At 39.9% G+C, this 15,367-nt stretch overlaps 1 protein-coding gene across 4 annotated transcripts in view; it reads right to left on the bottom strand.

Moving 5' to 3' along the window:
- The window catches only part of gdpd4a (glycerophosphodiester phosphodiesterase domain containing 4a), a 48,582-nt gene that overhangs the window by 5,393 nt on the left and 27,822 nt on the right, over positions 1–15,367 (bottom strand). For all 4 annotated transcript variants that reach the window (XM_067595524.1, XM_067595525.1, XM_067595527.1 and 1 more), the window contains exons 10-15: positions 15,156–15,238; positions 13,172–13,322; positions 12,467–12,685; positions 12,173–12,330; positions 3,582–3,729; positions 1,375–1,457 (exon numbers count right to left, since the gene is read on the bottom strand). In XM_067595524.1, the coding sequence (XP_067451625.1) occupies positions 1,375–1,457; positions 3,582–3,729; positions 12,173–12,330; positions 12,467–12,685; positions 13,172–13,322; positions 15,156–15,238 (842 nt within the window). The remainder of the gene's footprint in view (positions 1–1,374; positions 1,458–3,581; positions 3,730–12,172; positions 12,331–12,466; positions 12,686–13,171; positions 13,323–15,155; positions 15,239–15,367) is intronic.

Below are 15,367 nucleotides of genomic sequence, written 5' to 3'. Positions count from 1 at the left end.
ATGAAGAACAACACATATCCTCAGTTTGTGAGTTTGTTCTGTTAATTAAAGATCTTAGTCTGAATTATATTAGCAACGTCTGTAAATCAGCTGTTTATCACCTCTCATACCTGCTACTGTGTTTACAACCAGCAAAAAACACTGCAGCTAGAACCTTATTATCTAACAAGATGTATTTCATCATCTAATTGTATCTTATTTTCTCCTCTTTCCTTTACTGTTATGATATTTTTATTGTCATGTACAATATATTTCTTACTGTGTTCTCATATTTTAATCATGTGAATCACTTGTTGACTTTTACAAATGCTACACAAACAGTATGTATACAGTTAAAGCTGGTCTGGACCTGAGTATCTATTCTTACCACTAGGTGTCTTCTTCAGTGACACTAAAAGTTCCTCTTCAGATATGGAGCTATTTCCCTGTCTTCATCCAAGAGCGTGGTATATCAATGTGAGAGCATAATTTATTGATTTCACGTTCAAATTTTGTAATTTGTCCCTCAAAACCCTGCCCTCGCACTCAAACAGCCTCTGCTTGCGCTTAGATTTGCTGTTTCTGCTCAAACTATGTGCTTGCACTCAAATATAACGTCACTTGCACAGATTTGCTGCTCCAGCTTCAGCTCTTCTCCTCGTGTTCAGGCTGCTTCTGAGCGCTCGTGAAACTTCTGCTGTCAGATTTCTCCTCTGCTTTTGGATTTTTTGTGCAACAACTCTGTCAAAATCCCCCAACCAATAGAAGGCCAGGATTACTGTTGACCAATGAAATGATCCCTGCCTCCTTGGGAGCTTGTTCGCTTTACCTCATAGAGCGTCCCGTGCTGGCGGGTACTCTTTAACCGGGTTCATCCCCTCCCGCCCTCCAGGGCTTTAATTAACTGTACTTCCCTTGCTTTATTTATGACTTTTGGACTAAGAGGACGGTTCATTTATACACCAGCACCCGTGATTTTCACTATAGTAGCTGCATACAGTATTATAGTAGCCACTCTTGAATAAAGATAGGGGAAAAGCTCCATATTAAGACCAATTCACAAAGCTGCTGAGAACAACTTTTATAAAGGAACTGAGACTGATCCGTCTGTGTCAGAACGACAGGACAACTGAGTGACAGATATCATTCATTTGTGAGTTTTATACACCGTGACACAGATTTCATACATGAAACATTTTTCCTTCACTCTCTGTGCATCGTACGGCCGACGGTGACATCTCACATTACATGTTAATAATAAAACCTCATCAGCAGCCAGGATGACTCATCTCCGCACAGCCTCGACACCAGACGCTACACAGAGGAGAAGCAGGGGAGGGTAATTATGTGTGAGTGTGTGTGTGTGTGTGTGTGTGTGTGTGTGTGTCTACGCACCAATGGAAAATGAAAATGGCGATGATGAGGAAGGCAGATACGGCATCAGTCAGGATCCACATCAGACTATATTCCTCTGGAGTCTGAAGAAGAGAGAAACAGAAAGAGAGAAAAAGAGTTTATTGCGTTTGAAATAAACAGAGTCAGCAGAGTGTGGACGTGAATATCATTAGTTTGTTATGTAACATATGAAACTGGGACTTGAACGCTCATATTAAAAAACTTCATCAAACTCATTGGAACTTATTGGAGGTTCAATCTTCAGACATCTATGATTGTGACACTGATAGAGAAGCTGATATCTTCCCCACTCAACTGAACACAGCCGGAGGTGTGAATGAGAACTTCTTTAATGAGGAAATAATGGTGTTTGTAACTAAAATGAGCCAAACTTTCACTGTTTAGAGGATCATTTGAAAATGCCTAAAGATGTAGTATGATGCTATTAGTCTATTTAAACATATCTGTGACATTTTATTGTTTAGATTTCTCTAAATCCATCTTTCCTTACAGCCCAGACTCTCCTCTGTCCTCCTGCAGGCTGTTTCTGAAGCTATTTACATAAAGCTGGTGTTATTAATGAGCACCTACTCCGATTGGCTGGACTAATGGCTGCCGCTGAAAACATGAAACAGCGTCTAAGAACTGGAGTCTGATCCTGAATGAAGGAAGAACCTGCTGTTACACAGTTGAGACTCAACAGGATGTTTCCGAACGGTGAGATTGTGTCTAAGTCATAGATGTATAATAAGAGCTGGATGGGGCGCCGCCGCTCAGCCTTGCAGCCGATTGTTCCCAGTGGTTACTCGCGGTATTGCAGCAAAAAATCCCCCTGCGGCCCAAAAAACATTTTCCTCATAGACCACCATTGTAAAAGAGACGTCTGTAAAACTGTTGACAGGACGCCTCCAACTGCAAACAACGTCAATTATGACTCTTTATATGATGAACTTTTGATCCATGAAGGTTTTATGTTTGTAAAACTTTCCTCGAGCCGAGAAAAGCGATTTAAAAATGTAAAAAATGTAAAGTCTAAAGGCCGAGCGGGAACTCAGGGGCGAGGCCAGCGGGGGAAACACTACTGAGCATATTCAGTGGGCCGCACAACGCGGAAGCAAACCTGGAAGCTAGAAACTTTTTTTGGCGTATGCGCCAGGCGAGCAATTCCTATAAGAATGAATGGGCGCCATTTTTAGTCCGGTATCCAGCTCTTATAATACATCCATGGTCTAAGTTTCCTAACAAAGAAATAGTCATTTTTCAAACATAGCTGGAGGTTGCTAGCTTAGCTTTAGCACACTTCCAGTGTCTGGGCAGCGGTGGACTCATGCTAAAGCTTCCTGTATATTTGATTTGACTTTCTGGTGTGACGTAGTAACGAGTTCTGTCTCAACACCACTCACTCCTGAGCCATGAATTTAAAAATTTCAAATATCTGACAAAGAGCAAAGAGATAGAATTGAGTAATTTTACAGCACAGGAGGCTCCAACATCACCCTGATCCACCCCAAAGATCATTATTATTGTTTTCCACAATACCAGCTCTTAAACTTTTCATTTCATTTCACTCTTTGTTCACATAACAATATAGAAATATTTGTTACAACCTTTTACTATTTCTAAGCAGACATTAAAAACCTCAGACAAACATAGACTCACAGGACATTGATGACAAAAAAACAATGAAAATACCTCAACATTTTGGTTCTAGCTAGTTAGCAATACTTTATTTTGGATTATATTGTTTCTAACAACAAAGGCTTTAAAGCAGATGTAGAAAAAGTTTATGGTGACGTTTTAAGACATTTTTGTTCACAGATAGAAGTATAAAACATTGCTCTCAACCTAAAACAACAAAAGTCAAAATTCAAAGCACAAAAAGGGGTTTGCATAATCAATGCATGCACAGACGTTTTGGCTGCACTTTCTTTAATATGCAATCAACTGCATTTTTTCCCCTGGGCTCAAGTTTGACTGAGAAAATTAAATTTAAAAAAAACAATCTAACTGATTTTGGTGTTTTGAATGATCTCACAGATGTGTGTCTGAGGAAAAACGGAGCAGCAGAGTCTGTAAAATAACTCTTAAACATACAGACTGCTGAGATCACAGACGGGGCGACATGCAGCCAAACTAAACCTTTAAGAAATATGATGTGAACTTTATTCAAGATCATAACGTCTGATGAAAGAGTCGAACATGCTCACCATGAGGAAGAGCGGCTTGTTGATGTTGGACAGGATGTGGATGGAGTTGGTGGTTACAGACTGAGCTCCGGCGCACCAGGCCAGAGTGTAGAGCCACGGCTGGCTGATCACATACAGGTTAGTGCTGATGTTCACTGACTGGTACTTACTGTAAAGACACAGAGAGGGAGAGAAAGGAGGTTGGACGGGGTGAGAGCGAAGAAAAGTGACCTTCAACTACTTCACTGCCTTGTTTTAAAAACCCAGGAGGAAAACTTTAAAGAGGACATATCGTGCTTGATGTGATGTTCTGTTATTTTTACGCTGTTATGATGCTGGATGTTAAACGTGGTTCCAAAACACGAGGTGAACGTATGTAGAAAAGCTCCCTACAAGTCAAAATCCAGGGCTCCAGCCTGCTCTGAACAATTCGTTTGCAAAGTTACCTCTATTTCCTCTTCTTGAAGCTTGTTCGCACATACCCACAAACAGCCGTCTGTTCTGTAGCCTTGGTTGCTAAGGTTGTTGCTACGGTTGTTGCTAAGGTTGTTCCACATGTTGCTCCAACATACAGATGTATTTGAGAAGTTTCCAAAGAAGTGAAATCCTGCTACTATAGTTTGTTTACGTAGCCTCCGGAGCCAGAGGAAGCTTCCTGAAGCTGACCAATCAGAACAGAGTGGGCTCATCAGGAGGCGGGCCTTAAAGAGACAGGAGCTAAAACGGCCTGTTTCAGACAGAGGCTGAACTGAGGGGCTGCATAAAGGACCAGTAAAAGATAAATAAGGAGTTTCTTATTGTAAATCACGCAAAGATATTCCAGTAGAGCCCCAGAATATAAATATAGAGCTGGAAATGTGCATGATACGTCTCCTCGGTCACCTGGTCATGTGACTTACAAACATCTGTACAATTACAAACACTAAGAAGCATCAGGACAAACATTAAACTGGGACAAAGAATCCAACCCAACCAAATTATACACAATTAAAAAAAACAAACTCCAGTTTGTGGAAGCTCAGACGTTTAAGTCGACTGTAAAACAGCTTCACAATCACAATCTGACTTCTGATTAGAAACGTAAAGAAGCCGGTATACTCCGCCAGACGTGCTTGTCGGATGGTCAAACATAGGGGACTGTGCAGGGCCATTTTTACTCACTTCACACGATCGGCCAGCTGTGCGGAGGTGAGAAAGTCAGTTTTAACTCGCCTCTCTAGGTCTCTTTTGGCTTTCCTGACATAACCACGTCAGTCAGTGTGAACAGCTGAGAGCAACACTCGCTCCTTCTGTGAGATACTGTCTAAAAATATGCACCGTTTTTCCCACCTGTAAACAACGTCACCTTCAGTGTAGCCGTTCAGAACAACTTTAAACTCTTTTACTCTCTGTTGTACCAACCAGTTCTGATCAACCATCATTTTTCCAGTTTATATGACTGCATGTGAATGCCACATCACGGACTTTTCAATCACACTTTCACCTGTCAGACTTTCGAAAGGAAGATGTAAAAAATACCAAAAAAATGGATGAGCTGCCGAAATAATTTTCTATTAACAACATTAAAGATAAAGCTCTCATTCACTATCAATACATTACTGTCAAAACTGATTACAAAACTAGGACTATAATTAAATGATATGAAATCATAATAACGATGATTAGGAGCCAACTACATTTCCCATGAACCTCACTACTTCCTGTAAGCTTTGCCCTTTCCTGGTGCGAGCTCAGAGGAGGCCAAAGACACCTTTGAATAATGTGGAAAATCCTGAGAATTTAAAATGGAAATGAGTTCTTTCATCAGTGGAACTAATCTGTCCCTCGTGGGTCACTGTAGGGGATTTAAGGAAGTCATCCTGACCTGAACATGCTAGCACTACAGAGCCAACAGAAGGAGAAAATGTAGACCGACTGACACAAAACTATCACATCAAAAAAAATAAAACCGTGAAAGCGGTGAGAGATCGAGCGGATGATGAATCTCTCGTCATTCACCTTGCAGAAGGAGAGAAATTACAACAACACTGTGACGGCTGAGTTATTGAGAAAGACATTAAAACAAATGCTTGAAAGCCAAAACGCTCTTTAAGAGTTCAAATTTAATAGCTTTATATGAAAATTTTAACATACTTTTTTAACTGAAAATAGCCTTGAATATACAGTATATAGTACCACTGATATGCAGGATAGTGGTTTAGAACTATCCCAAAAAAAACTATGTATGCTACAACTGGTTGTGACATGTAATGATTATACTGTAAGTCTTAAAATAAAGTGAAACAATAGCAAAAAAAAAGATGCTAAAGAAGCCAAAAAACAGCCTCACCTTAAAACAATCTCTCACATCAAAGGGAGGGAGTATTACAAGGTTTGGCACTGACATCTAATAAAAGGCCCCTTTGCTATTAGTCCTACCCTAGCAGGAAGTCGGCTCACTCAGACAGTCTCAATGACTCCTGGTCTGAGTCAGCTGTAGACTGGATGGGGGGGCGGGTGGGGTGGGGGGGTGGAGGGATAGAGAAAGAAGTTGGTAAGCAGCGAGAAAAGAGGAAAAGAGGCAGACAGACACACTGCCAAGCACTCATATCTCTTTCTCTTTCTGTTCCCTCCCTTTGTGTACCGAGTGGAATAACATACATTTTATTTCCTCCTCTCCTCCCTCTCTGTGCAGCGATCAGGACCCCTGATAGTGATGCCGATTACAAAACCGCAGCAGCAGCAGCCTCCCCGCTAAGTGTTTTTCAGCTCCTGTTTTTTCAGGACCTGGCGCCACCTGGAGCACCGTAACAATAAACAGGCCAACTCAAGGCCGTCTAGTGGTTTTTTGGGGGTTTTCTTTGGTACCTGATTCACTTCAGGGAGGCGTACACACATCATCACATGTACAAAGTGTCATTGTGAGCAATTAGTAATGCATTCAGTGGCAGAGCGTGCACAGTTGAGTGACAGCTATAAGTCTGAACACACGGGCAATCTCTGCCAAGTTTGACTTTTCCATCTCTATTGTCAAAAGTCAAATAAGCTTTAACAACCCACAAAAACAGTAGTGGGCCGTGCAGCCGAAGGAAGCTGCCATTCACACGAGGGTCTGAAAAGTAACTAAAGCGGTCAGATAAATGTAGTGCAGTGGAAATATAAAGTAGCATCACATGGAAATACTCAAGTAAAGTACAAATACCTCAAAAATGTACTGAAGTACAGTACATGAGTAAATGCACTGGGTTACTTTCCACCACTGGTATAAGTTCACCTCTCTCTCTCTCTCTCTCACGCACACACACACACACGTATCTCTCTGCGTCCCTGTTGAGATGAAAACATCCTTTGAAAGTCTAATGATCATCTGCTGAAGTAAACAGTTTGAGCGAGACAGAAAAAACAGAGGATGAGGAAGAGAAAAAAAAAGAGGAAGAGAGATCAGAGGAGACAGCGAGAGAGAGAGAGAGAGAGATATTTAGAGACATCGATTTTCCATTAAGAGGAAGATCAGAGCTGAGAGGAAATTACACTTTGCCAGATTATAGAAGCAGGAGTCTGTGTGTTAACAATTTTTACCTGTTATTTCTGGTTCAAATGATGCGATTTGTCTCAATAAAAACTTATTGAGTGGGGAGTGCCAGCTTCAAACTTTAACAGCACTTAATTAACCTCTCTGACTGCAAACTCCTGCTAAATAAGACTAAAACCCTTATTTTATATAACACAAACTCATTATGTGTACAGAAGTGAGCAATAGAAACATTGTTTTACGTATCTATTGCAGCTTTTAATATAACATTTATAACACTTTAAATATTGGTGCTATAAAAAGAGAAGCAGAAACTCTTACATTTATATTATCCGCTTTCACAGACACAAAGTTACATGAATATGACGATAGATTAGACTCTCACATTTTCAGTGATTGTTTTCAAAAGGAACGTCCTGTCGTAACAATAATCCAGGCACAAAGCACGGCAGAGTTTACAGCTGAAACTTTTAAAATATGGTGTCTCCCTGCCTTTAAAGTAGTAATGAATCCTTACAAGTGTCCAAATTAATTCATTCGTTTTTGAGCTCTTTTCTGTGATATGAGTATGTTAACTATTAACTTGTATTTCTCTCTACAGGCTGTTTGGACTCTTAGGGAGAGATGAGCCACTAGGTCTCCATTCAGTGATGTAGAGGGACGGCTGTAGGACCTGTAGTCCGTTCAGTCAGTTGTTTAATGAAGTTTAATTATATAAAACGGTGTAATTCTTGTAACGTTGTGCAACATTAATCACGTCATGTTTTTTGTAATATGTATATTTTCATTTTTCGTGCCCTTTGTAAAATGTTCACTTTGAGAAAATGAAGACTGTGATAATTAGTCATGTGACTCAGATGTATTTATCTCAGCAGTCGTACTGAGCAAACCTGAAGAAGCTACAGGCGAAACGTGTTGTTCGCTCTTCATAAAGTCACAGTAAAGTCATTACAGTGCGCGCTGGTTAATTTTGATTTTCACCTTATATGTTCCTGCGACCGACCAGCACCTGACTGAAAATACTGGCTGTGCACGAGGAGTTCTGTCCCCTTATATGTATATATATATATATATATATATATATATATATATACTCATTGCTCATTGTCTTTAATACAGTGTGTTATATTCTTGATATTGACAACAGCATCCCGACAACAGTTCGGGAAGCTTTTTTAAATATTTAAATGTAAATGTTGAAAGTTTGACACACATAACACTAATTATAATAATAACCACACATGCAAAGTGTTTATAATGTGTTGTGAACACAACCTTAAGACAACTGTTACCACATGATTCATCCAACCAGTAGTTGATGACAAACACGGCGCTTCATGTTTTGATGAGATATTAGAGTGAAGATGAATCAACAGTAAGGGGAAAAACTATTTCAGGGGACAGTTGTGTGTGTCAGTTGTGTTATAACTCAACGTGTGAGTCACTCGACCATCTTCATCGCCTCCCTCTTTCCAGATTGTTCTCCCACAGTTCCTGTTCAAGTTCCTATACAAGTACCTCCTACTCATTTCTCTTGTACTGTTCATCCGCCTCTTCTCTTCTAAACCACCTCCGTTCGTTTCAACTTTCTCTTCCCCCCTTCACCGCCTCTCCTAACTTCTCTCTGTTCTCCAACCGATCCTCTCGTCTACTGAACACGTTTCCCCAAGTTTCATTTTCCTCTGTGTGCTTTATCACTTACAGTATGTGTTTTATTTCTCTCCTCTCTCTCTTCTCTCCTTTTTTTTAATAATTGTAAATATTTATTATATACTCTAATTGAAACCTGAGCTCAAAGAAGCCAAATCTCACTGCCTCCAGTAGTCGTGTTTCCATTAGATTCACTAGATAATTTTAAGTACATTTTTGAAATGTCGCAAAATTAGGTGCGTTTCCATCAACTGGTTTGAAGCGAATAAACTAAGTTACACGACTTAAATTATCCGCCAGTAAACAGTAGAAGAAGTAGAGGTTGCCAACCAGAAACAAAACAAATAGTTATATTGCCTTGACAATGTCAGCTAGTATCGGTCATGCTTTATGCGATCTGGAGACGCTGAAAGACGCCAAGAGCAGAAACAGCTGATCAGTCATGTGAGCTAAACGTTTGCTACGTCATTATTTATTCGACAAATGCGTTTCCATTACCCATTCTGTGCATTAACTCTTTTTCGACATTTCCAAAATCCACCTCAAGCAGGCATAAAAACTTTTGCAAAATTGAGGAAGTTTTTTTTCCATTTAGACGTTTCCATTAAGCTTTTTTAATGCGATATTTCAAAATGTGCATAAAATAGGTTGATGGACACATGGCTAGTGTTGCGGGCCGCTGTGTTGTGTGATAATAAAAGCTCTTGAATCTCTTCTGTCCATCATCTTCATCTCTCTACACTCCTGCCATGAACTTCTCACCCAGCTGCCCTCTGCCTCCCTCTCGGCCTCCCTTCCCCTCCCCTCCTGTCACTTATCTGGAGTCGTTCACAAGCAACAGATGAGGACAAACAGGACGTGGCGGCCATCTGTACCTTGAGTTATATAACTACACACAAACACATAGCATAGACGGTGTCAGAGTCTCTCTCAACAAGTAAAAACAGGAGGGTTTTATAATTAAATGGGCACGATTACACAAGTCTTAATGTTGAAAAATATAAAATAAGGCAGCTGATGATTTGATTATAGATAATACATCTGGAGCATTCTGTAGATGTAGATTTATCATTTATTGTTTTTCTCTTGTGCAAAATAAAGAGCACATCAGATATGTTTCATTTCTTCCTTCAGTTTCTATTAGTGGAAGCAGAAGTGTCCATTCAACTTATTTATTCATTAGTAGTAGGGATGTGCTGGTATCAAATTTACCTGCTATGATTATCATAAGTAAAAATATCATTATAAACAGTATTATCATGATAATTACTTGTCCTGAAATCCTACTATTAGTGCTAAAATAAAGTGGATGGACATCACTATGAAATAACTGACATCTCTTCTTCAACATGATACTTCTTTATTTCTCTTTTAACATCAAAACTGATGAATAAATCTAAACAAGAATAAACTAACAAATGAAATTATTTAACTCATAAGAACTCATTTCTCCTTAAAGGAAAATTACGGGGAATATAAAACAGACCAAATGGACCACAAGGAACACATTTCTGAATTTTATTTTGAAATTCTACCTTCAGTGTCAAAGATCTGTAATGTAACATATATGTCATAACTTGTTTTATATCAATTTGCTGATATGTGGTCAGAGCAGGTTAAATGTAATACAGGACGTCTTATTAAAGCATCAGGATTGTTAAACGGGTTGAAACCTTCCTTTAGTAACAAAAAAACAAGCTTTTTAAAATTAGCTAGTTCTGTCACTTTTGCCGACCAGGCACATCGCCGCCATTTTGGAAGTGATGTCATGGTGACACCTGAGTCATCATGAGGTTCTTATGGGTGAAGATTGGAATAATTTTTAGATGAAAATAAAAACAGAAGGCCTGAAAATTTTAAATGAATTCAGGGATTGTCCTCTGAAATAATAACTCCTCGTCTTCAACAGGACGGGTTTATTTATTACGACCGCTCCAGTTAAACAATCTCAGTCGACTGAGGGCAGCTCTAAAACATTAACATACGCATTGTGAAACTCCCCCTCAAAAAAATTAACCTAATGACACGCGAGAAGTAAAGTACTGTGCAAAAGTTTTAGGCACTAAAAGTAAAGTGAGAATGCTTCCAAAAATATTACTATAAATTGTTTTAATTTATCAATTAACTTCTTACAAAGTTGAGTAAACAGCAGAAACCTATATTAAATCAATATGTTGCTGTGAGCAGCTTTATCTTTAAAACAGCAGCAGTTCTCCTCGGTTCACTTTAACACAGTTTTTCATGGTAACTTGCAGGAAGAATGTTCTTCTGTGGATTTATTATTTAGGCCGTCTCAGGTGCTTCTTCATGTAATCCCAGATTTACTCCATGATGTTGAGATCAGGTCTCTGTGGGGGCCGAACCAAACCATCTGCTGCAGGACTCATCATTCTTCTTGTTGCTGAAAATAGTTCTTCATGACTCTAGCTGTATGCTCGGGGTCATTGTCATGTCATGAATAAATTTAGGACCAATCAGACGTCTCCCTGATGGTATTGCATAATGGATACGAATCTAAAACTTTTGCACAGTTCTGTATTTCTGAACAGTTGTTTGTAAATAACCTTCATCTATTCACAAGATCTTTGTTACTATTGAGTATAAACATCATCAACAACGAGCCAGTTCAGTTACACAAAGCAGTCATCTCACATACACACTAATGAAAACACGCATATCAGTGTTTCCCCTGTATCCATTCAGCAGCGGCGCACCGTCACCGCAAAATTATGAGTGCCGCTGCTAAAATTTCAGACGATCATTAATATCAACAAGCTACTAATGATTTTCACTCGCACACTGTGTGAGCACAATAACACCCTACGTTACTGTGGATTTTGTTTAGTCATCCTCCCTCTCTTCGTTCTTCAAAGGACATCTACGTGAAAGGTACAAGAGTAGCGTAGCTCCATTAAGGAATAAGGCAGTGTGTGTGTGTGTGTGTATGTGTGTGTAAATGTGTGTGTGTAGTTGCACGAGCGGCAGAAACATGACGTGAACGTGAGCGGAGCAGAGGAAAAGTTTAGCAGTAAGTTGTCAGTCTGGCAGTAAATGTACAGTACAGACTGCATGTCAGTTAGCCCTGAAGTTACCAACAACGCGTTAGCTTAAGTTGACCAGGCTAACTTAAGGTGGACTGACTTTTAAGGTGGACCAGCAGTCTCTGTCTTGAGTTTTTCATATGACCCCCCCTGCTCCAAAGCAGTCAACCAAGGGGAAACACTGCATATTATTGAAAATATCAGCAAGTGGACCTTTAAAGTCCGTCAGAGTGTCCCTAACTTCAGTTTGATGCATAGTACTGGAAACCAGTCTTCCCCAGATCAGAGCTGGTTCCTTGGCTGTCTTGAATTCTAACAGTCAGTGTTTGTGTCCTCACATCGGATCATAGTCTATGTCTATCATGTGTTTGCTGCAAAGTTTTCTGGTTAAAGCTGCTCGTGTGTTTTACCTGATCTGTTGTTGTGACATGGAGCTGTAGTGCAGGTTCAGTCTGGAGATGTGGTTGTCTGTCAGTTCCTGAATAGAAGCCTTTTCTCCAGAGGTCTGCTGCAGCTCCGGGTCCAGAGCCTGGACTAAGTCTCTGTCCTCAGACGGCAGCCACAGCACCTGCACACACACACACACACACACATACAGAAACACACACAGTGTTAAGTCCACGTTATGTAAGTTAGCCAGAGTGATTCACTGGAGCTTCATTGGAACAGTTTTTCTTTTATTTAAGTCGATGCAGCACATTTACCTGAGATGAGTTGATGTGTGCCTGCACCACCTGCAGAGTGGTGTTGATGTACGACTGACTGTAGGGATGTCCGTACGGTGGCCTGTGCAAGTCAAACAGCACTAGCCTGCCACTACGAGCGGCTACCTCCAGGAACTGAGCCAGCGAGGGAACAGACTGGTTCTGGGCATGGGAGCGGTCCGCCTCAGACAGGGACGACACAGTACCGAACGGATCCCTCTGTGAGAGAGTGTGTGTGTAACAGAAGGATGTGGAGGAAGAAAGACGCTTAGTCATTTTGAGAATTCACAGAAACAGAAAACAAACAAACAAATCAATATTGTACAGTTTGGCTTCATTATTTTAGTTCTTTTTTCCAAACAAACTGAGAATTTATTGGTGTGTTTTGATAATCCAAAATGTAAAAAACACTATAAAAATCAAGCTAATGTCCAATTTTTAAAAACCTTGTATGCAGACAAATTCATTTTAACTATTTATTGTTTTTTTTTCCTACTTAGAGGGATCCCATTTGTCCACCATCTAGTCAAGTTTGTGTGGAAGTTATTTTCAAACATATCATCACAGTGTTCATGTTTGCATTTTATCAACAAACCAAAGCATATCTGGATATATTGTTTCTGTGTTTGTGCGTGTGTGTGTGTGTGTGTGTGTGTGTGTGTGTGTGTGTGTGTGTGTGTGTGTGTGTGTGTGTGTTACTCTCACCATTAAGAACCAGTCGCCAGCATTCAGCTGCTGTAGCTCGGCCCAGGTGAACATGGAGGCGTCGAGGTTCGTTCGGTTCGGGAAAACCTCGGCGACGTTAGTGGTTCTCCTCAGAGTGGAGTCATGCATCAGGAAGGGAACTCCATCATAACTACAGAGAGAAAGAGACAGAACAAAAGCAGAGAAATATTAAATGTGCGATAAAGTACATAAAGGGAGGGAAAGTGTAGGACACAAAAATGAAAGATGAAGGGTGAAAAGGGAACAATAATAAAGGAGTGGAGTGAAAGGAAAATAAATAAAACAAGGAAAGCAGAGGAGAGGAAATGAGGGAAGTCACCAATAAGCATAATTTATAAACACACGCACAAGTCAGCTTGTTATCTCAATTAATTACACATGATATCACTTACAGTATGTACATTCCCATAAACACACACACACACACTCTAATAGATTTCCTCACACAAACAAACCTTTGACAGTTTAATTACACAGGAACTGCCAAGTAGGCATAGTCATTCATGCAGACACCACACACACACACACACACTCTCATTCTTACATTACCAGACTCACCGGGGTCACCAGCAGTACGGGATTAAACTAACCCACTAATGGTGACTCATGTCGTGCTGCTAATCCCCCTGTTTTCAGATCCAACTGTGTGTCACCCACCAGGCGTGGGCTAATGGAAAGGCTAACGGCTAACTGGATTAGCATGGCAGTAATCACCTTAGTGCTGAGTGTAGCACGCTAACCTCTGCTCTGCACAATTAGCACCGAGCCACAGACTCAGCATGAGTTCACTGTTGACCAACTGCTCTGCGGATAATTTTAGCCGAAAGAAAAACATGTGTTGATCTCTCCTGTCGCTAGACACTGTTGATGATTTCATCATTTCACACAAAGATAATCACGTCTCATTGCTAATGCACACTTTTAAAAATGTGCTCAATAAGTCAGGCAGTCGTTAATTCGAGGAAATTCACTGTAAAAGGATTTTTGGGTGTTTTTTATACTAATATTGACACTTATCTTCTTAGTAGCCCCAGTACATTTCTGTAATAAACAAGGTTTTTATTGTAGGATGTTTATCCATCCCTATAAAATATAGATTGCTATCATGGGACATGAGCTTATCTGAACCTTTTGATGTTTGTATTTTTCTGTTATATTTGTATCTATTTGATTCAACTGTGGGCATGAAAACATTATTTTTTAAAAATATGTATTGATGTACCTTCTTTGCTTGTTTGTAAACAAACTATGTAATGTTTCCACATGCTACTGGGTTTATTTACCTTCACAGGAGCTCATTGAATTCTATTTTGATGGATACTGGGAGGTGCTATTGACGCCCTGTGATTGGTGCATTTACATCTACATATATATGACACTGATGCCCTTTGTCTGTATGAACATTTCCATTTCCTGATGAAGTTTTTTTGCCCCTTTAACAATGTAGGCTGTGCTTGTGAGACCTTTTTCCTGCCATCAGAACTCACCATCTTCATCTGTCAGGTCTGCTGTGTTATGCAGGACCCTGTGGAGTGTTCTTGTTATCTTTACTTTCATTCAACACATTTTGGAACCTGCGTTTTTAACATCCATGTTTACATCAGCTAGCGGTCACCAACTGTCCATAAGCAAAACATTTCTGGTAGCATCAGTAGTGAACCAAAAACTCCACCTTTAATTTAGCAGTTCAGTATTCATTTTTTCCCTCTTTCAGCTCCCACAAGGCACAAGAAATATGTGGAAATATTTATATAATATATGGAAACCAGAAATAGCAGTTTTAAATTGCTTCTCCAGTTCTGCAGCTGGAGGACAAATGAATAAGCTGCAACAACAGATACAAGACTGATCCAGAAAGACAGATTAAAGATATAAAACATATGTATATTTATTTATTATCATTGATTACTTTTTAGTATTACAAGAATACATGATGGGTGCAGATGAGTGCGGTGTGACGTACCTGATGGTGACATCAGTCTCCAGTCCTTCTCCTCCAGCTTCCACTGCTTTCTCAAACGACATCACAGTATTCTCTGGAGCGAGCTACACACACACACACACACACACACACACACACGCACACACACACACACACAAAGGTCAAACAATACAACAGCACACATACACAACATGTCCATAAAATATTATCATAACCAATATAAATGCTGGTCC

Source organism: Thunnus thynnus, chromosome 7 (genome assembly GCF_963924715.1).
Source record: "Thunnus thynnus chromosome 7, fThuThy2.1, whole genome shotgun sequence".
NCBI lineage: Eukaryota > Metazoa > Chordata > Actinopteri > Scombriformes > Scombridae > Thunnus > Thunnus thynnus.
This window is presented reverse-complemented; position numbering and strand designations above follow the sequence as displayed.